The following is a 27,947-nucleotide window of genomic DNA, read 5'->3' as shown; positions in this document are numbered from 1 at the left end:
AAAGTGCTGAAAAGGGTTTTTGGCAAGTTCTGTAACACAGAAGGAGCAGCGCCTGCCCAAAGTGAAATTATGAGGCAAGGCCATCTGGGATATTGGAGTATTCAGTGAAAACCACACTGAGATAATTCTTTTTTAGGTCTCTCCAGCACAATAAAAATTATTTCCTAAAAGAGACAGAGCCATGCAGATTATTCATGGGAAACATGCTGGTTTCTGTATTAGATAAAGGACACAATTTCATGTATATTTATAATTATGATGGATACACACTCCATGGTAAGGTCCCCCTTGATGTGCAGGACCAGGAGACATCTGCTGTGAGTCCAAGCTGAGAAAGAATTCTGGCTTTCTGATACCTCCAGTTCCATCAGGGAGTTCACTCCGATCAATTTCGGTATCAGGGACTGGGGACCCTTGGGGGTGAACATGGGACTGAGGGATTGGGGTCTGGGGGGGTACTGGGGGTGTCACAGGACAGGGACTGAAGTCCTGCGGTGGTCCAGGGACAGTGATGGGAGACACAGGACCATGGGAGTGGCAGTGGGGTACTGGGGGACACTTGGGGGGCACATGGGACTGGATCAGTGTTCAGGGGTCACCAGGGAGGTCATGGGACTGAGAGTGGGATTGGGGTAAGGGGAGGAGGGGACAGGGACAGCTGGGACCCATTGGGGACCCCAAACCTTGGGTCAGTGTCCTGGGGGACACGGGGTCACTGGGAGGGGTACAAGGCACTGGGGGAGGGATTGGGGTAACAGAGGCAATGGGAAACACTGCGAGGGGGGGGGACACGGAACTGTGGGAGTGGGATTGAGAGTCTGGGGAACAATGGGGTATCCAGGAGTGATCACAGGATTTGGGATCAGGTTCCAGGACATGTCCAGAGGTCTCCTGGCCAGGGCAGCCCCCACTCTCTCTAGGCTGACCGCATTTTCCCTCACCAGCCCCTCCCCTGGGAAGCTCCCCATGTCCTGCCATGCGCCTCAGAGTCCCCTCTGTCCCATTAGTGTCTCCTCAGCATCCCTCAGTGTCCCCAGGATCCTCCTTGTGTCTCACCGTCTGTCCTCTGTGTTCCCTCTATGTCCCACAGTGTCCCACACTGGTCCCTGTGGCGTCTCTTCTCCATGGCCCCCTTGGCTCAGACCCTGGCACTGCTGGCAATGACCGTGGCCACTGCGGACATCAAGGTGGTGCCCCTGGACATGGCCTACAACTCCTTTGATGACCAGTACCTCAACTGTGGCCCTGCCATGACTGCGGCCTTGCCCGCTCTCAAGCGCTCCGACTTTCAGAAGAACCCTCTTTTTGCCCAGACCTGGGCGAAGGCCACAGCCGAGTGGCAGAAACGAGGCTCCTATTCATCCTTTCTGACCAAAGACCAGGCCATTGCCCTCATGGTCTACACAATGAATGATGTGTTTAGGGAGTTCAATGAAGCCGTGCGTTCAGCTGGACGCTCCTGCCAGGAATACTGGTACAACTTCCACTTCAAAACACTGCATTTCCTGCTGACCCAGGCCCTCCAGAAGCTGAGATGCCCTAATAAATGTCTGGACGTGTTCCGGGGAGTGAGGAATACCCAGTTCAATGTGAAATTTGGTGATAATGTCCGCCTCAATCAATTCACTTCATCATCACTGAATAAAATGGTGGCCGAACATTATGGGACAGACACAATGTTCGAGGTGCACACGTGTCACGGAGCACACATCGAGAAGTTCTCCTTCAATCAAAGCGAGAAGGAGGTGCTGATCCCACCCTTTGAGACCTTTCAGGTCACAAAAGTCACCAGGGAAGGGAAGAAGGTGCAGATTGTGCTTCGCTCCACTGGGAACTTCAGCAACTACAACTGCGAGTGGCTGCGAGGTGACATCATGGGAACAACTTGGAGGGATGGGGACACTCAGAGAGGGTTGGGGACAAGGACACATGGTGATGGGGACACTCATGACCCAGAGGGGACTTGTCTCCCACTGTGGCTGGGAGACAGGACACCCAGAGCTGTGGACAGGGTCAGGGACAGCATTGCTTGGGCACAGCAGATAGGGACACCCAGTGCCAGGTGAGTGGAACAGGGACATCCAGTGCTGGAGTTGGGGTACAAGGTACATGGTACATGGCTGGGGTACAGGGGACATGGACCTCATTATGGCCCCCTCTGACAACACACCCTCAGGGCCACCCACCACCTCTGTCACTCTCACAAGGCCCTCCATATGCCTGCCTCACACTCTCACCCCAAGATCCCCTGACCCCTCTCTTTGTCCCCACAGGTGGGAGCCTCATCGGGAACTCCCCCCACCTTGGGGGGGTCTTCTCCTTGCTACCGTGGCCATGGTAGTGGCCATTGGAACTCTCTAAGCCACAAGGCCACTAAGGTCGCGGTGGTTGTGGAGGCCACTGTGGAAGGCCACCAGGACGAAGACCACCAGGATCCCCAGATAAATGAAGCCGCCAAATCTACAGAGGCCATTATGACCACTATGGTCCCTTTTTCCCTGTGTGACCACTGTGGTCGTTATTGTTACTACGGCCACTGGGGCCACTTTGGTCTCTACGACCACTCTGGTCACTCTGGGCATTGGAACCACCATGGTCAGCATGGCCAATGTGCTCACAGTGACCCATGATGTCACCATGCACACTGTGACAACTGTGTTCACTGCAACTACTGGGACCACCATTGACACCATGGCTACCAAGGCGACCAAGGTCACCGTGGCCACCACAGCCACTGTGGCCACCATGGCCACTGTACCAAGGTGTCCAACCTGGAAAAGCCCCTCCAAGATGTGCCCAGTGAGGGAACGATGCCAGGCCAGCAGGACCAGCACGCAGGGACTGCAGCAGCCAAGACAGCACAGGACAGCATGGACAGCAGAGACTGTGTAGCACCTGGGGCTGCTTGGGCACTTCCCAAAAGAGGGTTTGGGAGTGGCAATGCCACGGCCACCTCCTAGCGCTCCTTGCCTGCCTTGCCTGATCTAGCATCAAATTGTTGCTTGCTCACCTGGCGTATTAAAAAATGTATCAAAAACTTCATCCTTGCTAGCCTGGCATATCAAAAGTTTACCAAATTTACTGCTGGCTTTTCTGATGTATCCGCTACAGCTCCTTTAACACTTTTCCTGCACGGCTCCTCATTTTCTAAAATAAAGCCGTTCCTGGAGCTTTTGTTGGAGGGAATTTAAAGGTTTATGTTTCTACCTCCATCTTCAAAGAGCTGCTTGATGAATGTTCCTCCCTTTTTCCTGGAAAGGGAAATGTTTCCCTTTTTCACTGCAGCCCCTCAGAAAGGACCTGGAGGGGCTAGAGCATGTCCAGGGAAGAGATGGAAAAGTGGAAGGGTTTGGAGCATCAGGAATGGCTGAGGGAGCTGGCAGGGACTACTCAGTGCAATTAAAAAAGGATGAACAATCAGTTTGGGGACAGTTCTGAAGTTCCTGATTTGACGCAATGCAACAGAAGAAGCACTGGAAGGATAAAAAAGAAAAAACAAACAGAAAGAGAAAGGATGTATAAAAAAATTGAGAAAAGGGGAGAGAGGCAGCACCACCCATTTATTGATGAAAACTCCTGATGTTTCACTCCGGAAACTCTTTTTGTATTCTAATCAGGGGTTTTCCCTCCTTACCCCCTCCTCTCCTGGAGTTGTGGCTTGGGAATTGTCCACAGGAGGGCAGCAGCGAGTGCAGGAAATCAGCAGCACTGTGCATGCGCCGCTCCCAGCTGCAGTTCCGGGTGCCAACAGCAGGCGGCAGCACGAGCTGCTGGCGCTGCTGAGCGCCTGTCCCACCACATCTCAGCCCCGGGGGTCTGCAATGGTTTGGGATGGTGCGACCCTGGCATATTGACCCCACTCTTTCCAACATCCCCTGGGTCTCTCCTGGCCCCAGGCCACACAGCGAGCTCCCCTGGTCACCCACCAGCACCACAGATCCTTCTCCAGATCTGCTCCAGCTGGCCAACCAGCCAGGAGGGTACTGGGGACTGTGCCTCCCCATGGACAGGACCAGCCCTTGCCCTCTTGAACCTCCCAAATCCCAGCCTTCAAGGTCCCCCAGAAGTGCAGGATGTGGCAGGATGCTCTGCCTGGAATGTGGCCAAGGACAATGCCCCATTTGTGGCCATCAAGGCTGCACTGAGAGGAGTCTTGTGCTGATTTTGTTGCTGAATTGTGCTAAACCCAAATCACCAATCCTGAATTGTCAATTGAGGATAAAAGACCAGAGCTGGGCCTAGCCATCTATCATCTGACCCTGGGAATGTCCAGTCTTTTGTCAGACAGGGATTCCTCTCTCCTGTTCCTGCTTGAAATAAAATGTGTGTGAGGATCCTCCCTTGGGAAGAGGATGCTTGCCAGGGATGCTTCTTAAGGCTGAGAGAAAGAGGTGTTCCCACGAGTGTTGGTGTGAGGACTGACATTGAGTCCTGCATAAGAATAGACACATTTTGCTGGCTTTGACAAAGTTATTTAACTGAATTGTTTTGATAGAAATTTTTAATAACATTGCTTTGCACAATTGCCCTGGTGTGCACAGTGGTCAGAGTGGCTCTGGTGGCTCAGGGAGTCTTGGTGTTCACAGTGGCCTTGGTGGTTATACAGACCATGGTGTCCAGAGTGCCTCTGATGACCGCAGTGACCTCAAGGTGGCAATAGCTGCCAAGGTGGCCAGAGTGGCAGTGCTGGCCTTGGTAGCTTCAGTAGTCTTGTTTGTCTGGGGGTCCTGGAGGTTTTGGTGATCTTGGTGGCCACAGTGACCACAGTGACCTCAGTGACTTTGGTGGCCTCATGGCTCAGAGGATCCCTGTTGCCACTGCCAAGGTTTTGGTGGCCAGGAGGAGTCCTCCGAGGTGGAAGGGGGTGCTGGGGATGCTCCCACCTGGGGGACAGAGAGAGGGGTAAGGGGGCACCATGTGGAGAGTGAGGGGGTTGGGGACATGCATATTGGAGGGTTAGGGGTGGTAGGAGAGATGGGGACCATGAGTTGACAGGTGACAGGGTGTTGTGGGAGGCACGGAGGGGTACAGGGGCCATGGAGGTCAGGGGTGTCATGGTGGGCTTAGGTTTGTCAGGAGTCAGGTGGAGTCAGGAGGTGCCATGGCGGGTGACCGGTGGTGACAGGGGTTCAGGAAGTGCCATGAGGGGTCCCAGCCCCCCGACATCCAGCACACAAGGCCCATCTCCACAGCACTGCATTTGGTGGGGAGTGACAGGGTCGGAATGGGGTGAGGGCCCCATGTCTCTGTCCCGGTCCCTGTTGTCCCCTGGCATGGGTGTTCCTTTCCCTTTTCCCTCCCACAAGTGGGGGTCTCCATCTCTGTGCCCTTTCTCTGTGCCCACATGGGTGTCCTCAGGCTTGGTGTCCCCAGCATGTCCTGTCCCTGTCCCCAAACTCTGAGTGAGTGTCCCCACCCTCTGTGCCCTGTCATGGGTGTGCCCTGTCCACTGTTGGTGTCCCCATGGCCACAGTGGGTGTCCCCATCCCCGCAGGCGGTCCCCTGGAGCATCACCTCGCAGCCACTCGCAGTTGTATTTGCTGAAGGTCCCATTTGAGTGGAGCTGGATCCTCGCCCTTTCTCCTTCCTGGCTGACTTTGATGACCTCAAAGGTCTCATATGGTGGGATCAGAACCTCCTTCTCGTTAGGATACTTGGAGAAATTCCAGATTGCTGCACCGTGGCACGTGTACACCTGGAACATCGTGGCACTCCCAAAGCGCTTGGCAGTTTTTTCACTCTGTGATGCCGAAGAGAATTGACCAAACCGGATGATGTCACCAGGCTTTGCCGTGAACCTGTGCGTGCGCTTCCCCCGGTACACGTTGTGACACTGCCCATTCTGAGCCTGCCTCAGCGTCACCAGGGCCTGGGTCAGCAGGAAATGCAGTGTTTTGAAATGGAAGTTGTCCCGATATTCCTTGTTGGAGCACCTGGCCACGCGCACAGCATCATTGAAATCCTTGTACAGCTTTTTCTCCTTCACCGTGTAGGCCATGAGGGCGATGGCCTGGGCTGGAGATGACAGAGAGGACACATGGTACTTCTGACCTTGCCACTCAGCTGTGGCATTAAGCCAGGCCTGGGCAAAAAGAGAATTCTGCTGGAACTCTGAGTGGTTGAGGGCCGGCAATGCCGCGATCATGTTAGTGCCACAGCCCTGGTACTGGTCATCGAAGGAGTCCGGGGCCATGTCCAGAGGGATCACATCGACAGCTGTGGTAGCCATGGCCATTGCCAGCAGTGCCAGGGTCTGAGCCAGGGGGGCCATGGCAAGGAGAGGCCACAAGGACCAGGGTGGGACACTAGGGGACACAGAGAGGACATGGGGGAGACACAGAGAGGGTTCATCAGTGAGGGACTGGGGAGGTGAGTGGGGTCAGCCCAGGGGGAAGAGAGGCACTCCTGGCCAGCAGACCCCAGGACATGTCCAGGTTTCCTGATCCTGAATCCGGGGGTTACTTATGCCTCCGCAACATTCTGCAGCCCCAGGAAACCCACTCCCAATCTCACAGTACCATGAGTGAATTCCCTGATGGAACTGGAGGTATCAGAAAGCTGGAATTCTTTATCAGCTCAGACACACAACAGATCTCTCCTGATCCTGCACTTCATGGGGAATTTGCCAAGGGGTATTTATCCATTCTAATTATAAATATTCATTGAAATATCTCCCTCACCTAGTACAGAATCTTCACCTCTCTTAGCAATAATTCACATGGCTCCACCTCTTTCTCAAAATCCTTTTATGGTACTGGAGAGTCCTAAAAATGAGTTTTCTCAGTGTGGTTTTCAGTGCGTGCCTCAGTATGCCAGATGACCTCAGCTTGAACTTTCATTTTTGACAGACACTGCTTGTTCCGTGCTACAGAATTTGCCAAACACCCCTCACTGGAGTTCCCTTTATCTCTCTCTCCACACGTTCCAGCCCCATTGCTCTTCTGTGTACACAAATTTACATCCTTTTATTGCTTTTTGCTAGTTCTTCTTTAAGCGCTATCCAGCACCATTAAGGGATCTGAAACTTTCTATGCTCTCTCTTATTGCTCATCCCCCAGGAACCCAATCCCACGGTCCCATGTCCCCTCAGTTCCACCCGGTCCCCCTCCCCACTGCTCACTGAGTTGCTGCCACACCTCAGATACCAATTGGGGTCCTCTATCAGATGACATCCCTGCCAGCACCTTGAGCCTGGGGATGATCTCTTGGGGGAGTGCCTGGGTGACATCCCTGGCCTTGTTGGTGAGGCAGGAGAAGTTCTAGACATCCAAGAGGGGGTCCAAAAGCACCAGGAGATACCTGAGCCCATGTCGGTGTGGTAGCTCAGAAAATCCATTAGCCAGTTATCCCCAGGAGTGTTTCCTCTTTCAGTGATGCCTAGAGGTGATGGTTTGGCATTCAAAGGAACCCCTCGTGCAGCTTTTGTGCAAGTCTGTTTCCCACAGGCATTTGTCAATCCCCAAGCTGGTGTGCCCTGGATTGTATTGCAGCTACTTCTGTGGGCAGCTCAGCTCAGCTCAGTCACCCAGGCACTGCCCCAAGAGATCATCCGCAGGCTCAAGGTGCCTACAGGGATTTCTGTTGAGGGATTGTTGCAGGAAAATGGACACTGTGCACAAGCCAGCCTCTATGGGGTCTGAGTAGAATTTCACATTGTCCCCCATACCTCGAAAACAGGAAGAGCGTACTCAAGAGGTAAACAAGTCCAGGATGGGGGGCACGCTAAGAAGACTGAGCAAAAAACCACAGTGGAGCGTGTGAACGCAAGACAATAAACCACAGTGAGAGGCATGAAGAAAGAAGACTAACCAATCAGCTGAAGGCTTGAGACACGTGCACAGATAGGCTGAACCAATCACGTATTAGCTTGAGGAGCGTGAACAGTAGAACAGAGCATAAATACAGCATGTTCTTGTAACAAATTTGACTTCACTTGATCATATTGATCCTGGCGTGATGTTCCATTGCTGATTCTCTGCAGATGTCACCTGATAGCAGACCCCAACTGGTATCTGAAGTGTGACTGCAACTCAGTGAGCAGTGGGGAATGGGACCTGGGGGGAACCTGGGGGGGACATGGGATGGTGGGATTGGGGACCTGGGAGGTGAGCAATAAGAGAGAGAATTGAATGTTTTAGATCCCTTCATGGTGCTGGGTACAGTTTAAAGATGAATAGGCAAAAAGCAAAAAAGGATGTAGAAGTGTGGACATAGCAGGGCAAAGGTGACTGGAACCTGGGGAGAAAGAGATAAAGGGAGCTCCAGTGAGGGGTTTTTGGCAAGTTCTGCAAGACAGAAGGAGCAGTGCCTGCCCAAATTGAAAATTTGAGGCAAGGTAATCTGGGATATTGGGGGACTCAGTGAAAACCACACTGAGAAAACTCATTTTTATGACTCTGCAGCACAATAGAAAATATTTCCTAAAAGAGGCAGAGCCATGCAGATTATCTACAGGGAAAGTGCTGGTTTCTGTATTAGATAGGGGACACAATTCCATGAATATTTAAAATTATGGTGGATAAATACCCAATGGCAAAGTCCCCCCTGATGTGCAGGTTCAGGAGAGATCTGCTGTGAGTCTGAGCTGAGAAAGAATTCTGGCTTTCTGATACCTCCAGTTCCTTCAGGGAGTTTACTCTGGCCAATTTAGGTATCAGGGACTGGGGACCCGTGGAAGAAACATGGGACTGAGGGATTGGGATCTGGGAGGCCATTGGGGTTGTCACAGCACAGGGACTGAAGTCCTGGGGTGATCCGGGGACAGCGATGGGAGACACAGGACCATGGGAGAGGCAGTGGGGTACTGGGGGACTCTTGGTGGGCCCGTGGGACTGGATCAGGGTCTAGGGGTCCCCAGGGAGGTTATGGGACTGAGAGTGGGATTGGGATAAAGGGGGGAGGGGACAGGGACAAGTGGGACCCATTGGGGTCCCTAAACCTGGGGTTAGGGTCCTGGGGGACATGGGGTCACTGGGAGGGGTACAAGGGTTTGGGGTAATGGAGACACTGGGAAACTCCGAGAGGCAGGGACACAGAACGGTGGGAGTGGAATTGAGATTCTGGGGGTCACTGGGGCTACTGCGGGGGGTCAGAAAGTGACCCCTGGATTTGAGTAAGGGTCCTGCAGGGGCGCTGACAAAACACATTGAGGGGGTTATAGGACTGTGGGGGTGGGATAGGGAGTTGGGGTATTTGGGGGACATTGGAGCATCCAGGATTGACTACAGGATTTGGGATCAGATTCCAGTACATGTTCAGAGGTCATGTCCTGCTCTTTTAATTCCTCTCCTGCAGATCACCACATTTCCTAAAATAAAGCTTTTCCAGGAATTTTTGTTAGAGGCAAATCAAAGTTTTAGTTTTCAAACTTCGATCTACAAAGAGGTGCTGGAGAAATGTTCCTCCATTTTTCCTCATTCACTGCAGACCCTCAGAAATGACCTGGAGGGACTGGAGCATGTCCAGGGTAGGGATGGAGCTGTGGAAGGGTCTGGGGCAGCAGGAAGGGCTGAGGGAGCTGGTGGGGGGCTGCTCAGTGTAATTTTAAAATGATGAATTATCAGTTTTGGGCCTGAGCCAAATGTCCTGATTTGAGGCAATGCAACAGAAGAAGCACTGGGAGGAAAGAAAGAAAAACAAACAGAATGAGAAAGGAAGAAAAATAAAATGGAGAAAAGGGGACAGAGGCTGCACCACCTATTTTTTGATTAAAAACCCTGATGTTTTGCTCAGGAAATTCTTTTCTTTCAAATCAGGGATTTTCCCTCTTTACCCGCCCATCTCCATGGGAGAACTGGGGGACACTGAAGGGGGCAGGGAGTCATCCCTGCATTTGGGTTTGGGTCCTGGGGTGTTTCATTTCCCACAACTCCAAAGGGGACACCAGAATGGGAGTGGGATTGGGGCAGGGAGGTGGGGCAGGAGTGACACTGGGGGTATTAGGAGATGACCCCAGATTAGGGCTGGGGTCCTGGAGGGTCTGAAGGGACACTGGGGACATTACACCAAGAATGCGGGTGTGGGCTTTTGGCCCCTGGGGACACTAGAGGACACTGGGTCACGCAGGAGTGACCCCAGGATTTGGGATCAGGCTCTCAGGATTTGTATAGAGGTCTCTTGGCAAAGGCTGCCCTCTCTTTCCTCAGGCTGACTCCACTCTCCTTCCCCAGCCCCTGATGGAAAGATCTTCTTTGTGTCCCATGGTGCCCCCATGTCCCCTCAGCATTCTCTCAGTGTCCCATTGGTGCCCTGTCCTGTTCCTCAGTGCTCCCCATGTCTCACATTTTCCCAGTGTCCCCTGGTGTTTCACGCTGGTCCTGGTGGCCTCTCCCTTCTCTGGACTCCCTGGTTAGGACCCTGGCACTGCTGGCAATGATCATGGCCAACACAGGCTTCACAGTTGTCCCGCTGGACATGGCCTGGAACTCCTTTGATGACCAGTACCCAGGCTGCCGACACACCATGACCCAGTTGTTGCCAGAACTCAACCACTTTGAGTTTGAACAGAACCCTCTGTTTGCCCAGACCTGGGTGAAGGCCGCAGCCGAGTGGTGGAGGCGGGGTCCCCCTGTGACCCCTCTGTCCCCAGCCCAGGCCATCGCCCTCATGACCTACACAATGAAGGACGTGCACAAGGAGTTCAACGCAGCTGTGCATGTGGCTGGGCGCTCCCACCAGGAATACTGGTACAACTTCCACTTCAAAACACTGCATTTCCTGCTGACCCAGGCCCTGGTGACACTGAGGGACATTCGGGGACCACGATGTTACCATGTGTTTCGGGGGGTGCGTGGTGTTCGGTTCGAAGCACGGTGTGGTGACACCATCCGGTTTGGTCGATTCACATCAACATCACTGCATAGACAGATTGCTCAGCAATTTGGGACTGACACCATGTTCCAGGTGCAGACATGTTACGGAGTGGATATCCAAAAATTTTCCTCCAAGCCTAGTGAGGAGGAGGTGCTGATCCCACCCTTTGAGACCTTTGAGGTCACCAGTGTCACCCAGGAAGGAGACAGGGCATTGATCCAGCTCCGCTCCAGTGGGACCTTCAGCAGATACAAATGCGAGTGGCTGCGACGTGACATCATGGGGAAGACCTGGAAGACAGGGATACCCACTGTGGGTATGGGGACACCCATGAGAACACACAGGGGAAAATGACACCCACAGGTGATGGGGGACAGGGACAGAGACACCCATGACAGGGTGCAGGGACGGGAAATGGAATGTCAGGTTCCAGGGAATGTCAGGTACAGTGACGGAGAAATGGACAGAGATAGGAACCCTCCTTTTCTGTCTCTGTCCCTGCCCTCTGCAGACCAGCTCTCTGGGGACCAGCCCTGTGAGCTTTTCGTTGGTGGGCCAGGATGATCCTGACCTCCCCTGAACCTCTCCCACCCCCCTGACACCCCTCATGGCACCCCCTATTTCCCCCAACATCTGTCAGACCCAAAGAGCATCATGGTCCCCCTGAAACCCCTTGCTTCCTGTATTACCCCACTGCCCCTCTGACACCCCATCATCCCTAAAGCCCCCATGGCCCCTTGACCACCAACCTCCCTCCTGCACACCAGCCACTGGTCACCAACAACCTTCGCACTGCCCATGGCACCCATCTTTACTCACCCCATGTTATGGCCCCCTCTGAACCCCAGACAACCCCCATGGCCCTCCTGACTACCCTGATCGCCACCCCCATGGTATTCCATCCCACCTGAACTCCCCTCATGCCTCTCCTTGTACCCCTGAAATCCCTGACCCCTCTCTGACCTGCCTCAACCTATTCAACTCCATGAACCACTCATCCTCCTCTTTTTCCCCCCAGGTGGGAGCATTCTCCGGGCTCCCTCCCACCTCAGACGGCTCCTCCTGGCCACTACAGCCCTGGCAGTGACCACCAGAATTGTCTGAGCCATGAGGTAATGAAGGTCACCATGGTCTCCACAATCATCAAAGCCACCATGACCGCCAGAGAAAAGAGGCCACCAAGGCTACCAGGGCCACCACTGCCATTTCCCTGGGTGGAAAAAAGGGAAAAGAGAAGAGGAAGAGAAGAGAAAAAGAAAATCTTTCCTACTCCCCCCTCCCTGACCCCAGTATTTCATTCTGCCCTTTACTTCTTTGGAGATTCATTTATTTGCATTCTTGCCCAAATGCTGTGATTCCCACATATTCAGCACTTAAACCAGACCAAACCCTATTTCTGCATCCCAATTAATTCAACCTACAAAGGCATAAGAGGAAGGTTTCTTGACAAATAGATGGTGTGAATCTGGTGGTAGACAAGGCCTGGTACTTGTCGAGAAGGAAGTGATAGGAGAAACTATCATTTTCAGAAAATGTTCTTCATTGACATGGACTGCTGCTCAGACAAGGTCCTGCCAAATTCCTGAATTTCAAGAAGAACAAAGACTTAACAGGCTTAGGAATATTGATTTACCCACTAGGATGGAGTTAAAGTGCATTTTAATGGTCATGTGTCTGTGTTACAGAAAGGTGGGGTGTGTAGCAAGGTGGATGTGCAGTAGGTGGATTGGGAAGTCTGCACCTTCCAACTACCTCAGCCAATGGGGAAGGGGAGTGGAAGATATGCGGGGAATAGGGGGAAAAAAAAGGAGGCTGCATCATCCAGCAATTTGAGAGACCTCATGAGGGAATTCCCCACGGCCGTTTGCTTTGATCATGAATAAAATAACAGGACTCTTCTGTCTCCTTTGTGCAAGTAAGCCTCTGGCAAGGTGAATTTTTCTGCTCAAAAGATAGATAGCAAAAATATTGTTCCACTTGAATCCTAAGCGGTGTGCTTAGCTGCAGCCAGAGTCTCATCCACAAAATGGTGGCTCTGCCTTTTATACCCCTGGAGTTGCATCAGCCAAATACATATCCATAAGTAGTCATACATATACAACAATATTCCTCCTCTACCCCTAGCACCATCCAAAGTCTGCCAGTTTACACTTCCTTGCTCTCCATTGGTAGAGACCTTCCCAAAGTCTGTTAGGAAGTGAGGTGTTGTCATGCCACGCCTCCCCAGCAACAGGCTTGGCTCTTTCCCTAGGCCCCATGCAAGGGGCACAGGTACACACCCTCCCTCCACATGTCCCTGACAGCCCTGACATCCAGGGCCATCTGGTGGGAACAATACAGAGGGGGAAAGAGGACTATGGGGAGAACAAAGGGTGTCTGAAAAACAAACCACCATAACATAAGCATAAATTGACAGAACTTCTCTTAACATACAAACAATATTCATCCCTTAATTGTGAGAGCAAATCATCATGTTATCCAGGTATAGCAAAGCTGTGGCTGCCCCACTCCCGGAAAGGTTCAAGGCCAGGCTGGGCGGGCCCTGGAGCAGCCTGGCCCAGGCGAAGATGTCCCTGCCCATGGAAGGGCTGGCACCGGATGGGCTTAAAGGTTGCTCCATCCCAAACCATTGCAGAGCCCCCGGGGCTGGGATGGGGCGGGGCAGGCGCTCGGCAGCGCCAGCAGCTCATGCTGCCACCTGCTGTTGGCACCCGGAACTGCACAGTGCTGCTGATTTCCCGCGCTCACTGCTGCCCTCCTGTGGACAATTCCTGAACCACAACTGCCAGAATCTGCAAATCCCAGAATGGGTCAGGCTGGAAGGACCCACAGTGGGCACCTGGCCCAACCTCCCAGCTCAGGCAGTGTCATCCCTGAGCACAGGTTTGGGTCCAGAGCAGCCCATAATAGCACATGGAGCTTGACAGAGCTGGGCACAGCACTCCCGATGTGCCTCCCTGGGCAGGGGAGCGGGGCACCATCACTCCCTGACCTCCCAGCCCTGCTCTTCCTGATGTCTCCTGAATTCCTCCTGATCCCAGGTTGTGCACCCATCTTCACTGGTCACTCACCAGCATCCCGAGATCCTTCTGCAGAGCTGTTCCAGCAGGTCCCTCCAGCCAGGGATGGCAGTATGTACTGTACCTCCACAGGGACATGACCTGCCCTTGCCCTCTTGAACCTCCCAATTTCCAGCCTTTATGATAACCCTGAACTGCAGGATGTGGCAGGATGCTCTGCCTGGAAAGTGGTCAATGGACAATGCCCCATTTGTGGCTATCAGGGCTGCACCAAGATGGGTCTGGTGCAGATTTTGGTGCTGAATTGGGCTAAAACCAGACAAAATCACCAACCACAAATTGATAACTGAGGGTGAAGCACCAGAACTGGGCCTGGCAATCCATCATCTTACCCTGGCCATGTCCAGTCCCCTCTCAGACAGAGATCCCTCTCCCCTGTTCCTGATTAAAATGATATGTCCATGAGGTTCCTCCCTGTCATGGTTTGGGCCTGGCACAGAGCCAGTGCCCCCATGAGAACACCCTCTCCCTGGTGTCTGTCTGCTGTGAGATGTGACCAGGAATAAGCAAAACAGGCTCCAGCTTAAACATAAAGAAAACTTTATTACCTAAACCACAGGAAAATAGGAAAAAACTATAAGGAAAAAAAATTGAAAACCTTACAAAAAACACTTTCCTCCTCCCCACCACCAAAATTTCCCAATCCGATACATTATCTCAATTCACCAGCTGCCCAACCTGGCACCACCCTTTAGTATACTCAAACTTCAGTTCATGAAGAGGAGAGGAGTCCTTCTTGTTCCATAGTCTTTCCCTGGAAACACGCTGAAACCTCGTGTGCTTCCAATGTCACTTTGGTACCGCCCGGAAAGTCCTTTTGCCGCTTGTGACGTCTTCCTTCCATGCCCAGTGCTCTCACCACCGTGCATGGACCAGAGCTGCTTTTAGGGTTGTCTTTCAAGGATGCCTTGTCTCACTCCAAAAAGGCACAGTCTCTGCTTTGGGACATCTGTCCCTCCCATATTTTTCCAACCCCCTGGGGCCGGGGGGTCCCCACGATGAACCCTCCTGGTTCTGAGGCACTGCTTCCCCCCAAGTGCAGTCTCTGTGTCACAGGAACAAACTGAGTCTATGGCTACACAAGAAAAGTCCAGCCAAAAGGCCACTCCAATCATCTCTCCCCACTCAGTCGTCTCCACGTCCTTCAGGCCAGGTCCTTGTTTCATCTTATCTCTTATCTCCCTTCTTATTCAGTTCTGAGGAGGATCAGCATTTTTGCAAGGCCCCAATCATGAAAGAAAGGGGTTAAAACTTTCAGTCTCTGTCTGTCCCGGAGCTGCGGCACTCCCACACGCGCTGCCGCTCCGGCCGGGCTGCACTCTCCCCCCCCCCCCTTCTCCTCCTGGGCCGGCTGCTATCACATTCAGATGCCGGCTCTCCTCTCTCTCCCTCCTGGGGGGGATGGCTGCCCAATGGCTGTCCCTTGGGGCTCTTCCACCCTTCCATCCTCGAGGGCCTTCTCACCCCCCATCTCTGTCCAGGCCCCGGGCCTACCACATGGCTGCCCCTCCCTTGCCCAGCAGCAGCAGCTGGACAGGGGAGGGAGATCTGACCTCTTCGCCTCGACATCCCAAGAGAGCCTCCCAGGGGCCGAAGCTCTGCTTTTTAACCCCTGTGTATTCTCAGAGGTGTGTCCAAACCGCACTGGTCACACCAGGTGCCAGTATCAAACTCCGAGCATCCATTGGTTTGACCACAGCATCCCAGAATTCCCACTTCTTCCTGGTCAAACCACCACAACACCTAAGAGCATTGGGCCATGAAAACAATGGGGTTTGCCTGTTGCTTGGCTTGGACTCTGTGTAACCCCTTCTCTGTTCTTTCCCCCTCCCTGGAGACCTTTGCTTTGGCTCCCCTTCTCCCAACGAAAAATCGTATAATTGGAGCCCTGGTTAGCCATGTTTTTCGAGATCTCCCTGGATGTGACCCAGTGAGCTTTGATGGCTGGATCCCGAAGGACAAAAGCGGCACCACGTCTCGGTAGCTATAACCTCTCTGCCCTCCGTTCCTCCCTCCTTCCTTATCTTCTCCCTTTCTTCCCCAGTTCCCCTCACCAATGCATTTCAATTGTGGTTATTTCAATCAAACTGCATTTTGATGATTTGTTACTGCAAATCCCCTGTGCCTTTGTTGGTTATTTTTGCACCTTAAAAATCACCACGCTATCCTTTCAATGGAATGGATCACAACAAGTGGTACATGGGAAGGGTTCCTCCATGAGGGACTCAGCATGGTACCCAAAGTCCAACCATATGGACTTTATAACAGAGGCCATTTATTCTCATTTCCAAGGAGGCCTTGGACATTTTCCTTTTGTTCTTCTATGCAGTGAGTCTCTTTGTCAGTGACACAATTGCGTTTGGTAAGTTTTTATTGATTGTGATCTGTACTCCATATATTTTATCCTGTATTTAGCACATAACCAGTAAGAGTATTAATAGGATAATAGCCTTACAGATGGGAACTGCTTTAAAATCAAGGTGCATGAACTCTTTGCATAAAGAACAGAGAAGGGAAAGATGTGGAAGACCAGACCACTATAGAAGCTCCACCTGGGAGCATGGCAGACCTTGTGGCCCTGGTACAGTGAAAACCATGAGAGAGAAAAACTCAAGGCAAGAACAGAAATGAAGACATCATGTCTGATCACTCTGACCATCATGTCTGGACACTTCTGACCTCCACGCTGATTGCTCTGGCCAGAGGAGCGATGACAGGGATGTTGCTGGTCAAAGAGATAACAAGGACATTACTAGTGAAAAAGGATAATTGAGAAGATTGTATTTCTAAGGGGACTGGGGCAAAGGGGTCCAAGTAGAAAATTTCATATGAACATAGTGATCTGTAAATCCTGGTAAAGTGATGTAATAAATGGCTTTGCTTTGTTGGCATTGCAGAGTCCATCTCTCTCAATCCCCACACACCAGTCACCCAGTCCCAATCCCAATCCTTTTTTTATCCTTCCAATGACCCCTTGGTGCTCCCCAGGATCTCATTTATACTCCCAGACATTTGTAGCCCTCTTGTGACCCCAGGTTGCTCATTAACCTCAACCCAAATTCCTTTAAGCTACTCTGTCATCTGCCCCTAACTATCTGCCTTGGTCCACTCCCAGATGCCAGTCCTGCTCACAGTCCTGTTACACATTTCATGTCACCCCAGGACCCCAACCCAAATTCAGAGATGAACTCCCGACCCTGCAATGTCAGCCTGGAGCCCTCCAGGCCCCCACTCTACAATCCCAGTCCCATGTCCCTCCACAAGGGTCCCATGGAGTCCCCCCAGCCATCAATATCGAAAGAGGCCAGAGAGAACACCCTGATGGAACTGGAGGTAGCAGAAAGATGGAATTCTTGATCAGCTCAGACTCAGAGAAGATCTCTCCTGGTCCTGCATATCGGGGGGGGCCTTGTCAACAGAATCTATCCATCCTAATTATAAATATTCATTAAAACGGGCTTCTTAGCTAATACAAAACCAGCACATTTCCCGTAAATAATTGGCATGGCTCTGCCTCTTTTGGGAAATAATTTTTATTGTCCTGGAGGGTCATAAAAATGGGATGTTAGGATGTGGGTTTAACTAAATGCCCCAATATCTCGGATGACCTTGCCTCAAACTTTCACTTTTGCAATGCCAGCAAAGCAAAGCCATTTATTACACCTGTTTATCAGGATTTATAGCTCACTATGTTCATATGAAATTTTATACTTGGACCCCGTTGCCCCAGTCCCCTTAGAAACACAATATTCTTGATTATCCTTCTTTCACTAGTAATGTCCTTGTTGTCTGTTTCACAGGCAACACACCTGTCATCCCTTCTCAGGTCAGAGCAGTCAGCATGGAGGTCAGAACTGTCCAGACATGATGACTTCATTTCTGATCTTGGCTTGAGGTTTTCTCTCTCATGGTTTCCAGTGTACCAGGACCACAAGGTCTGCAGAGCTCCTAAGTGGAACTTCTGTAGTGGTCTGGTTTTCCACATCTCCATCATTTTTTGTTTTTTTTATGCAGGGAGTTTTTTACCTTGATTTTAAAGCAGTTCCCATTTGCAAGGCTATTATCCATTTAAGACTATTACTGGTTATCTGCTAAGTATGGGATAAAATACATTGAGTTGAGATCACAATCAATAAAAACATAAACTACAATCATGTCACTGACAAAGTCACTCACTGCATAGTAAAACAAAAGGAAAATGTCCAAGGCCTCCTTGGAAATGAGAATAAATGGCCACTGTTCTAAAGTTCATATGACTGGAGCTCAGGGACCATGCTGAGCCCATCATAGAGGAACCCTTCCCATGTACTACCATGTGTCCTCAGTGTCCCCTCAGTGGATCCTACTTTGTCCCCCAGTGTCCCACACTGCTCCCAGAAACTTCCCCACCATGGCCCTCCTGGCTCACACCCTGGCACTGCCGGCAATCAAGGTGGTGCCTCTGGACATGGCTCAGAACTCCTTTGATGACCAGTACTGGAGTTGTGGCCACACCATGACCACGGCATTGCCAGCCCTCAGCCACTTTGAGCACTGGCTCTGTACTAGCTCAGCAGCCCATTTTAATGAATATGTATCATTAGGATGCATAGATTCTGTTGGCAATGTCCCCCCCTAATGTGCAGGACCAGGAGAGATCTTCTCTGAGTCTGAGCTGATCAAGAATTCCATCTTTCTGCTACCTCCAGTTCCATCAGGGAGTTCACTCCGGCTGATTTCAATATCGGGAGCTGGAGGGACTCCAGGGGACACTTCTGGAGGGACATGGGACTGGGATTGCCTATTCATAGACCGTTATGCATATCCATATATTTCCATAGGCTAGCTTCCGTATTCCAGGAACTATTTAACATGGCCCATCCTTGGGTCTGCCTTTTGAGAGCATGCTGGTTTCTTGGCTGTGGTTTTGGCTTCTTCTCTTTATCACTTCCAGTTTGGCCTTTGGTCCATACTTTCTTCAGACAGCAGATGCGGAAAGTTGGCATATCAACAGCAGGGTCCTCATGACGTTGGATGTTATAACATCCACTGGATGTTATCCCAACCAAAGAGACCATTCACTCATAACTATGTCGGCTACCACAACTACCATGTCTAAGATTTTGTTAATAGCAGAAACAAAAGCAAAGTTATTTGAACACATACATGTAGCATTCATCTTAATATTTTCTAAAAAACAAAAGATTTGATTTGTCTTCCATTCTCTTTCTCTTTTTCTCTTTTCCTCCAGGGATAATGTCAGGGGTGGCCTTAGTGCCTCGGTGATCTCTCTTTTCTGGGGCTCATGGATATCTTGGTGATATTGGGGACCATGGCGAATTGAGAAACAACCCCTCACTTTAAATTTTTAAATGTTAATTAGACCTCCACAACACAACAAAGGTACTGAATAAGGGAAAAGGGACAGCACTGGGAGTGTGGTCAGCTGCCACAAAATGATGGCTCAGCCTTTTTTACCCCTGGTGTTGCATCAACCAAATTCATACTCATAAGCTGTCAAACATATTCAAACATTTTCCTCATATATCCCTGGCCCCTCCCAAAGTCGGCCAATTGACTCTTCCTTGCTGTCCATTGGTAGAGACCTTCCTGCATGTGATTGGAGGTGAGGTGTTGTCATGCCACGCCTCCCCAGCAACAGGTTTGGCCTTTTCCCAACTGCCCCAAGCAAGAGGCACAGGTACACGCCCTCCCTCCAAATCTCCCTGACACCCTGACAACCAGGATTGTCCGGGGCAACATTATGGAGGGACAAAGGGGATTATGAGGATAACAGAGCATGTCCAAACAACAAACCACAATTACATAACCACAAATCAACAAAACTTCACTTAAAATGCACATGATATTTATCCCTTGATTGTTAGACCAAATCATCCCATTACTTATTGATAACAAAGCTGTGTCTGCCCCAGTCCTGGAGGGGTTCAAGGCCAGGTTGGGCAGGGCCTGGAGCAGTCTGGCCCAGGGGAAGATGTCCCTGCCCATTGCAAGGCTGGCACCAGATGGGCTTTAAGGTCTCTCCATCCCAAACCATTGCAGACCCCTGGGGGTTGGGCTGGGCGGGGTGGGCACTCAGCAGCATCAGCAGCTCGTGCTGCCGCCTGCTGTTGGCACCCGGAACTGCAGCTGGGAGCGGCGCATGCACAGGTGCCTCTGATTTCCCATGCTCGCTGCTGCCCTTCTGTGGACAATTCCTGAACCACAACTGCCAGAATCCCCAAATCCCAGAACGGGTTAGGCAGGAAGGACCCAGAGTGGGCACCTGGCCCAACCTCCCAGCTCAGGCAGCATCATGCCTGAGACCAGGATTGGGTCCAGAGCAGCCTAAAACTGGACACTGGACAGAGTTGGACATGGCACTCCTGATGTGCCTCATTGGGAAGGGCAGAGGGGCACAAACACTGCCTGACTCCCTGGGCCTGCCCTTCCCGATGCCCCCTGGATTCCTCCTGACCCCAGGCCACACAGCATCTCCAATATCCACCCACCAGCACCCCCAGATTTTTCTCCACAGCTGCTCCAGCAGGTTCTCCCTGCCTGGATAGACACTGAGGACTGTACCTCCCCAGGGACAGGACCTGCCCTTCCATTTTGAACCTCCCAAATCCCAGCCTTTAAGGTCCCCCTGAACTGCTGGATGTGGCAGGATGCTCTGCCTGAAATGTGCCCAAGAGACAGTGCCCCATTTGTGGCCATCAGGACAGCACTGAGAGTGGTCTGGTCCTGATTTTGGTGCTGAATTGGGCTAAAATCAGCCCAAATCACCAACTCTGAATTAACAACTGATGCTGAAACACCAGAGCTGGGCCTAGCCATCCATCAGCTGACTCTGGCAATATCCAATCCTCACTCAGACAGAGATTCCTCTCCCATATTTTTGCTTGCAATGAAATGTGAGTGACATTGCTCTCTCGGGAACGGGGTGCTCCCCAAGGATCCTCCTTGAAACTGAGAGAAAGAGATGTGCCCACGAATATTTCTGTGAGGAGCAACATGGAGCCCTGCTGAAGAATTGTCACTTTTTGCTGGCTTTGTCAGATTTATTTAATGGAATTGTTATGATTTAATTATTTATTAGAATTGCTTTGCACAATGACCTTGGTGTGTCCAGCAATCACAGTGGCTGTGGAAGCCTTGTTACAGGGAGTCTTGATCATCATGGTGGCCAGGGTCGGCACAGTGACATCGGTTACCTCGGTGACCTTGGTGGCCTCGTGGCTCAGATCCTGATGGCCTCTGCCAGGGCTCTGGTGGCCAAGAGGAGTCTTCTGATTCCCTCCTTCCAATCACCCTGGATAGGGGCGCTGGGGACGCTCCCACCTGAGGGACAAAAAGGGGTAATGGGAGGCCATGTGGGGAGTGAGGTGGCTGGGAACAGCTAAACTGGGGGGTTAGGGGTGGCAGGAGAGATGCGGGCCATGAGGTGACAGGTGACAGGATGTCGTAGGTGGGGGGCACGGGGGATAGAGTGGCTAGGTAGGTATGTGGGGTAATGTTTGGCTGAGGGATGACAGGGGTCAGAGGGAGTCAGGGGGTTCCATGGGGGTTGACAGGGTGTGACAGGGGTTCAGGGAGTGCTGTGGGGGGTTATGGCCCACCCATATCCAGTACACAGGGCCCATCCCAACAGCACTGTTTTGGCAGAGAGGGACAGGGTCAGTACAGTCGGGGCCCAGTCTCTGTCCTCCCCTGGCAGGGGTGTTCCTGTCCCTGTCCCCTCCCAGAAGTGGGAATCCCCATCTCTGTGCCCTGTCATGGATGTTCTTGCCCTTGTGCCCACAATAGATGCCCCCAAATTTGATGTCACCAGCACTGGGTGTCCTTCTCCCCACACACACAGTGGGTGCCCCTGTCCCCCACACCCAGTGAGTGTCATTGTCCCCTGTGCCTTTCTATGGGTGACCCCAGGGCCACAGTGGATGTTCCCATCACCCCGAGCTGTCCCCTGTGCCGTCACCTGACTGCCACTCGCAGTTGTATGTGCTGGAGGTCCCAGTGGATTGGAGCCAGATCCATGTCCTCTTTCTATCCCGGGTGACTTTGGTGACTTTGAAGGTCTCATATGGGGGGATCAGCACCTCCTCCTCCCCTGGATACATGGAAAACTGCTGGATGTCCACGCCATGGCATGTGTGAACCTCAAAAATTGTGTCTCTCCCAAAGTGCAGAGCAATCTCTTTACTTGGAGACGTCGATGTGAATTGACCAAACCGGACACTCTGACCACGCCGTGCCTTGAAACGAATGTCACGCACACCCCGGAACACATGATGACACTGCCCATTCTGAGCCTGCCTCAATGTCTCCAGGGCATCAGTCAGCAGGAAATGCAGCGTTTTGAAGTGGAAGTTGTTCCTGTATTCCTGGCGGGAGCGCCCAGCTGTGCGCACGGCTGCATTGAAGTCCTTGTAAATGTCCTGCGATGTGTAGGCCATGAGAGCCACAGCCTGCCAGTGGGATGTCAGAGGGGACACAGGAGAGCCCCGCTTGCGCCACTCAGCATCAGCATGATACCAGCCCCAGGCAAAGTGAGGATTCTTCTGGTACTCAAAATTGTAGAGGTCCAGCAACTTTGCGTTCATGGCAGGGCCACAGCCCTCATACCGGTCATCGAAGGAGTCCCAGGCCATGTCCAGGGGCACCACCTTGATGGCCATGGTGGCCATGGTCATTGCCAGCAGTGCCAGAGTGTGAGCCAGGAGGGCCATGGTGAAGAGAAGCCACCACAAGCTGTGTGGGACACTGGGGGAAAAAAGGGCCACACTGAGGGGAAAATTAGGGCACACAGGGGTACATGGGAAGGATTTCTCTGTGAGGCGCTGAGGAGAGGAACTGAGGGCAGCTTTGGGGCTGGGGGAGGCAGCTTCAGCTTGAAGCTCCTATGCTGATTCCAAATCCTGGGGTCATTCCTGGACTACCCTCAGACCCCGAGGAGAACAATCCCACTCCCCTGGTCCCATGTCCACAACCCTTAGTGTCCTCCTAGAGCTGCAGGAAATAATATCAAATTCTGTGGTAACTTTCTGTCCCTGCAGCAGTGCACCCCTGGATGCCACTTCTTTGTGCCCTCAAGTGTCGTTCTTTGCCCACCAGCCCCACAACCCTACTCCCAGTCCTGCCTCAGTTCCCCCAGTAGTGTCACTCCAGCCCAAACCCTGGGAACAATCCATTACATCCTCAGGGTCCCCTCAGTGCCCCACCAGCCCCTCATCCCAAACCCTGTCTTGTGTTTACCCTTCCATTGTTCCCCCCACAGCTCCCCAGGAGCTTAATCCTGTTCCCACATCTCTTTAGACCACTTGTGAACCAGGGCCCTTTTGGGACTTCACCCAAATTCCAAAAGCCATGCCCTCACCCCCCCAGTGTACCCCAAAACCTGCTCCCAGTCCTGTTACCCATTTCATGTCAATGCAGGACTCCAACCCAAGTCCAGGGTTCATCCCTTGCCCCCCACAACATCCCCCTGGAGTGTCCCATGGTCACACTCCACAATCCCAGTCCCCTGTTGTTCCCACAAGTGTCCCCAGTGTCCCCCCAGCCCCTCATACCAAAACTGCCTGGAGTGAACTCCCTGATGGAAATGGAGGTAGCAGAAAGCCGGAATTCTTGATCAGCTCAGACTCACTGCAAATCTCTCCTGGTCCTGCAGCTCAGAGTGGACTTTGCCATGAGGTATTTATCCACCACAATCATAAATATTCATTAAAAGGGGCTTCTTAGCTAATGCAGATACATCACTTTCTCTGGAAATAATTTGCATGCTTCTGCCTCTTTCTGGAAGTCCTTTTATGGTACTGGGGGGGTGACTCAAAGGCATTTCTAAGTGTGGTTTTCATTGAGTGCCCCAATATGCAAGATGACCTTTCCTGCAACTTCTGCTTTTTGCAGGCGCCGCTCCTTCTGTGCTCCAGAACTCGCAAAAGAACCTCATTGGAGTTCCTTTATCTGTTTCTCCATGGATTCCATCCACGTTCATCCTGGGTATCCACACTTCTACCTCCTTTCCCTGCTTTTGCCCATTCATCCTTAAGCTCAATCCTACATCTTTAAGGGATCTGCAACTTTCTATTCTCTCTCTTATTGCTCATCCTACAGGGCTCAAATCCTACGGCCCCACGACTCTCCAGTTCCTCCTAATCCCATACCCCACTACTCACTGGGTTGCTGCCACACCTCAGAGACCAGTTGGGGTCTCATATCACATGATATCCCTGTAGGCAACCTTGATCCTGGGGATGGATCCCTTGGGGAAGTGCCTGGGTGACTTTCCTGGCCTTGTTGGTGGGGCAGGAGAAGTTTTGGGCCCCCAAAATCGGATGCACCAATACCAGGAGATACCTGAGCCCATGTTGGCATGGTAGCTCAGAAAAGCCATTTGCCAGCAATCTCCAGGAGTGCGTCCTCTTTCAGTGATGCCTGGAGGGAATGGTTTTGAATTCAAAGGGTTCTTTTTAAAGCACATCAGGCATTGCTCTGTAACATACCTGACAATTATGTTCTACGGACACTAAGAATCTGAGGCCATAGACCAGTGCCCATCGCATCAATTCCCCAGAGCTTTGCTGGTGCTTTTCTTTGTTAAAAATTGCAGCATCATTTGGGGAGGGCCTGATCTGGTTATGAGGAGTTAGCACTCACCCACCCAGCCACTTTGTTTACTGTGGGCTTTTAGATAAGCAGCCAATTTTCAATCTGCCCAACTCTATCCAGGCCTCACCTCTTGGCAGTGAAATTCCTTTCTCGGGAATTAACACCAGGAAGCTTTGTTGCAGAACCTCTCATGCAGCTTTATTGCAAGTGTATTTCCCACAATGATTAGTCAGTCCCCAAGCTGGTGTGCCCTGGACTGTAGTATGGTCACTTCTTTGGGCAGCTGGGAGGAATCAAGGAGGGACAATAATTCTTGCTTATATTTAATTGGAGATCTCTGTGCTGTAATTGACATTTTTCTTTGCATATGGCTCCACAGGCATGAGCAATGCTCAAAGTAGATGGCAAGTGAGTTCCTCCATTTGCATGGGCCTGTGGGAGTGGGATTGTAGATCTGGGCTGTGAGTAATAAGAGAGAGAAAAAAAACTTCAGATCCCTCAATAGTGCTGGACAGAGCTTATTGATGAATGGGCAAAAACATGAAAAGGATGTATAAGTTTGGATACTCAGGATGAACATGCATGAATCCATGGAGAAACACATAAATGACCTCCAGTGTGGGTCTTTTGCAAATTCTGGAGCACAGAAGGACAGTGCCTGCAAAAAGCAGAAGTTGCAGGAAAGGTCATCTGGCATATAGGGGCACTCAGTGAAAACCACACTTAGAAACGCCTTTGGATGACCCTCCAGTACCATAAATGGACTTCCAGAAAGAGGCACAACCATGCAAATTATTTCCAGTGAAAGTGACGTATCTGCATTGGTTAAGGAGCCCCTTCTAATGAATATTTATAATTGTAGTAGATAAAAACCCCATGGCAAAGTCCCCCCTGAGCTGCAGAACAAAGAGAGATCTCCTGTGAGTTCGAGCTGATAAAGAATTCTGTCTTTCTGATACTTCCATTTCCATCTGGGAGATCACTCAGGCCAATTTCAGTATCAGGGGTTGGGGGACACTGGGGACACTTGTGCAAGGGACATGGGCATGGGATTGCAGAGTGGGACCATGGCGGGCTGCAGGGGACATTGTGGGGGCAGGGGGTGACCCCCAGATTTGGGTTGGGGACCTGGAGTGACATGAAATGGGTAATGGGACTGGGAGCAGATTTTGGGTCTGGGAGATGGACCTGGGGGACACTGGAGCTGGTGAGAGAGTGGCTTTGGGAATTTGGGTGAAGTCCCAGAGTGGTCTGGGGTCACAAGAGAGTTGAAGAGGATTGGGAGTAGGCTTGAGTTCCGGGGGAGCACTGGGGGGATAATGGAAGGGTAAATACAGGACTTGGATTTGATCTGGGAGGCTGGTGGGGCACTGAAGGGAAAACTGGGGAGGTCTGGGACTGTTCCCAGAGTTTGGGCTGGGGTGGCACTAGGGGGGGAAAGGACAAGGACTGGGAGTAGGGTGGTGGGGCTAGTGGGCACAGGGACAACACTGGGGGGCATCAAAGGCGTGGGGTCCAGGGGGGGCATTTTTTGGAGTGGGATTTGGGTCCTGGGAGGTGCTGCTGGGGGGACAGGGAGTGACCTCAGAATTGGAAATTAGTTCCTGGGGTTCTAGGAGGACGCTAAGGGTTGAGGACATGGGACCATGGGATAGGAGTGGGGTTCTGATGGGAGTCCAGGAATGACCCCAGGGTCCTGGGCTTAGCATCCCAGGATGTTTCCAGGGATCTTCTAGCCAAAGCTGCCTCTCTAACCCATGGCTGGCCCCAGTTCCCCTCCTAAACCCCTCACAGAGGAACTTTTCCCATGTGTTACTTTGTGCCCTAAGTGTTCCCTCAGTGTGTCCCTTTTTGTCCCCCAGTGTCCCACACTGCTCGTGGTGGCCCTTCCTTGCCATGGCCCTCCTGACTCACACCTTGGCACTGCTGGCAATGACTGTGGCCACCGTGGCCATCAAGGTGGTGCCCCTGGACATGGCCTGGGACTCCTTTGATGACCGGTATGAGGGCTGTGGCCCAGCCATGAACGCAAAGTTGCTGGACCTCTACAATTTTGAGTACCAGAAGAATCCTCACTTTGCCTGGGGCTGGTATCCTGCTGATGCTGAGTGGCGCAAACGGGGCTCTCCTGTGTCCCCTCTGACATCCCACTGGCAGGCTGTGGCTCTCATGGCCTACACGTCGCAGGACATTTACAAGGACTTCAATGCAGCCGTGCGCACAGCCGGGCTCTCCCGCCAGATATACAGGAAAAACTTCCACTTCAAAACGCTGCATTTCCTACTGACCCAGGCCCTGGTGACACTGAGGCAGGCTCAGAACAGGCAGTGTCACCATGTGTTCCGGGGCGTACGTGACATTCGTTTCAAGGCGCAGCGTGGCCAGAGTGTCCGGTTTGGTCAATTCACATCGACGTCTCCAAGTAAAGAGATTGCTCTGCACTTTGGGAGAGACACAATTTTCGAAGTGCGTACATGCCATGGCGTGGACATCCAGCAGTTTTCCATGTATCCAGGGGAGGAGGAGGTGCTGATCCCACCCTTTGAGGTCTTCAAAGCCACCAAAGTCACCCGGAATGGGAAGAGGACATGGATCAGTCTCCGTTCTGCTGGGACCTTCAGCAAATACAACTGCGAGTGGCACTGAGGTGACAGCACAGGGGACAATCTGGGGCGATGGGGACACTCACTGTGGACTTGGGGACACCCATGATATGTCATGGGGGGGGCATGGGGACAGGGACAGGGGCATTTACTGTGTGTAGGCAGGACAAGGACACCCACAGCTGTGGAGACCCAATAGGGGACGGGGTACCCACGTGATAGGGCACAGGGGGTGAGGACACTCCCTGCCACCTGTGGGGACACTCACTGAGAGTTTGGGTTCAGGGACATCCAGTGCTGGGAGACCAGGTCTGGGGACACCAATTGTGGGCATGGGGGCAGGAATGTCCATGACAGGGCACAGGGAGAGGGGATCCCCACATCTGGGAGGGGACAGGGACAAGAACACCCCTGCAAGGGAAGGACAGAGATGGGGCCCTGCCTGTACCAACCCTGTCCCTCCCCATCAAATGCAGTGCTGTGAGGATGGTCCCTGTGTGCTGGATGTGTGTCCCTGTCTCCCCAGCAGCACCTCCCAGGACCCTGGCAATCCCTGAACCCCTGTCACCCCCATGGCACCCTCTGCTACCCCTCAACCCTGTCACCCCTAAGCACACCTTGACCCCCTTGGTCTCTCTGATCCCTCCCATGTACCTCCCTGTGCCCCCATTGAAACCCAGTCACCTCATGGTCCCCATCTCTCCTGTCACCCCTAACCATCCATTATGGCCATCCAAGACCCCCTCACTCCCCCCATGCTCCCCTGATGCCCCTTTGTCCCCCAGGTTTGGACCGTCCCCAGGACTTCCTTCCAACTTGGAGGACTCCTCCTGGCCACCACAGCCCTGGTAATGGCCAC

General features: G+C 52.2%; 6 protein-coding genes across 6 annotated transcripts in view; 3 read left to right on the top strand and 3 right to left on the bottom strand.

The window, feature by feature from the left end:
• The first annotated feature begins 771 nt into the window (after positions 1-771).
• Positions 772-2,361, top strand: LOC141728127 (NAD(P)(+)--arginine ADP-ribosyltransferase 2-like). The gene is made up of 2 exons (XM_074534548.1): positions 772-1,912; positions 2,274-2,361. The coding sequence occupies exons 1-2, from the start codon at positions 1,080-1,082 to the stop codon at positions 2,359-2,361; spliced, it is 921 nt and encodes a 306-aa protein (XP_074390649.1). The 5' UTR covers positions 772-1,079.
• Positions 2,362-3,902: 1,541 nt separating this feature from the next.
• Positions 3,903-27,947, bottom strand: part of LOC102071802 (erythroblast NAD(P)(+)--arginine ADP-ribosyltransferase-like) — a 91,071-nt gene continuing 67,026 nt past the window's right edge. Inside the window, exon 3 of the mRNA XM_074559036.1 lies at positions 3,903-4,883. Coding sequence (XP_074415137.1) covers positions 4,798-4,883 — 86 coding nt within the window. The 3' untranslated portion in view covers positions 3,903-4,797. The remainder of the gene's footprint in view (positions 4,884-27,947) is intronic.
• LOC102068064 (erythroblast NAD(P)(+)--arginine ADP-ribosyltransferase-like) lies at positions 5,080-6,271 on the bottom strand. Its single transcript, XM_074527838.1, has 2 exons — positions 5,472-6,271; positions 5,080-5,194 (listed from the first exon to the last, which is right to left on the bottom strand). Exons 1-2 carry the CDS (start codon positions 6,269-6,271, stop codon positions 5,080-5,082), a joined length of 915 nt encoding a protein of 304 aa, XP_074383939.1.
• LOC141725484 (NAD(P)(+)--arginine ADP-ribosyltransferase 2-like) lies at positions 9,231-12,667 on the top strand. Its single transcript, XM_074529176.1, has 2 exons — positions 9,231-11,128; positions 11,831-12,667. Exons 1-2 carry the CDS (start codon positions 10,273-10,275, stop codon positions 11,914-11,916), a joined length of 942 nt encoding a protein of 313 aa, XP_074385277.1. The 5' UTR covers positions 9,231-10,272; the 3' UTR covers positions 11,917-12,667.
• Positions 21,824-22,608, bottom strand: LOC102069668 (erythroblast NAD(P)(+)--arginine ADP-ribosyltransferase-like). Its single transcript, XM_014274276.2, has one exon. The coding sequence runs from the start codon at positions 22,601-22,603 to the stop codon at positions 21,824-21,826; it is 780 nt and encodes a 259-aa protein (XP_014129751.2). The 5' UTR covers positions 22,604-22,608.
• On the top strand, positions 26,418-27,131 carry LOC141725214 (NAD(P)(+)--arginine ADP-ribosyltransferase 2-like). The gene has a single exon (XM_074527819.1). It carries the CDS (start codon positions 26,418-26,420, stop codon positions 27,129-27,131), a length of 714 nt encoding a protein of 237 aa, XP_074383920.1.

This window comes from Zonotrichia albicollis, chromosome 1 (genome assembly GCF_047830755.1).
Source record: "Zonotrichia albicollis isolate bZonAlb1 chromosome 1, bZonAlb1.hap1, whole genome shotgun sequence".
Taxonomy (NCBI): domain Eukaryota; kingdom Metazoa; phylum Chordata; class Aves; order Passeriformes; family Passerellidae; genus Zonotrichia; species Zonotrichia albicollis.
The sequence above is the reverse complement of the archived record's forward strand: the minus strand, read 5'-3'. Positions and strand labels throughout refer to the sequence as shown.

Coding starts and splice junctions, on each gene's coding strand:
- LOC102068064 (XM_074527838.1), bottom strand. CDS start 6,271: ATGGCCCCCCTGGCTCAGACCCTGGCACTGCTGGCAATGGCCATGGCT. Junction 5,195..5,471: donor CGGGGATGGGGACACCCACT/GTGGCCATGGGG, acceptor CACCAAATGCAG/TGCTGTGGAGATGGGCCTTG.
- LOC141725214 (XM_074527819.1), top strand. CDS start 26,418: ATGACTGTGGCCACCGTGGCCATCAAGGTGGTGCCCCTGGACATGGCC.
- LOC141725484 (XM_074529176.1), top strand. CDS start 10,273: ATGTCTCACATTTTCCCAGTGTCCCCTGGTGTTTCACGCTGGTCCTGG. Junction 11,129..11,830: donor GACAGGGATACCCACTGTGG/GTATGGGGACAC, acceptor TTTTCCCCCCAG/GTGGGAGCATTCTCCGGGCT.
- LOC102069668 (XM_014274276.2), bottom strand. CDS start 22,603: ATGGCCCTCCTGGCTCACACTCTGGCACTGCTGGCAATGACCATGGCC.
- LOC141728127 (XM_074534548.1), top strand. CDS start 1,080: ATGTCCCACAGTGTCCCACACTGGTCCCTGTGGCGTCTCTTCTCCATG. Junction 1,913..2,273: donor GATGGGGACACTCAGAGAGG/GTTGGGGACAAG, acceptor TTGTCCCCACAG/GTGGGAGCCTCATCGGGAAC.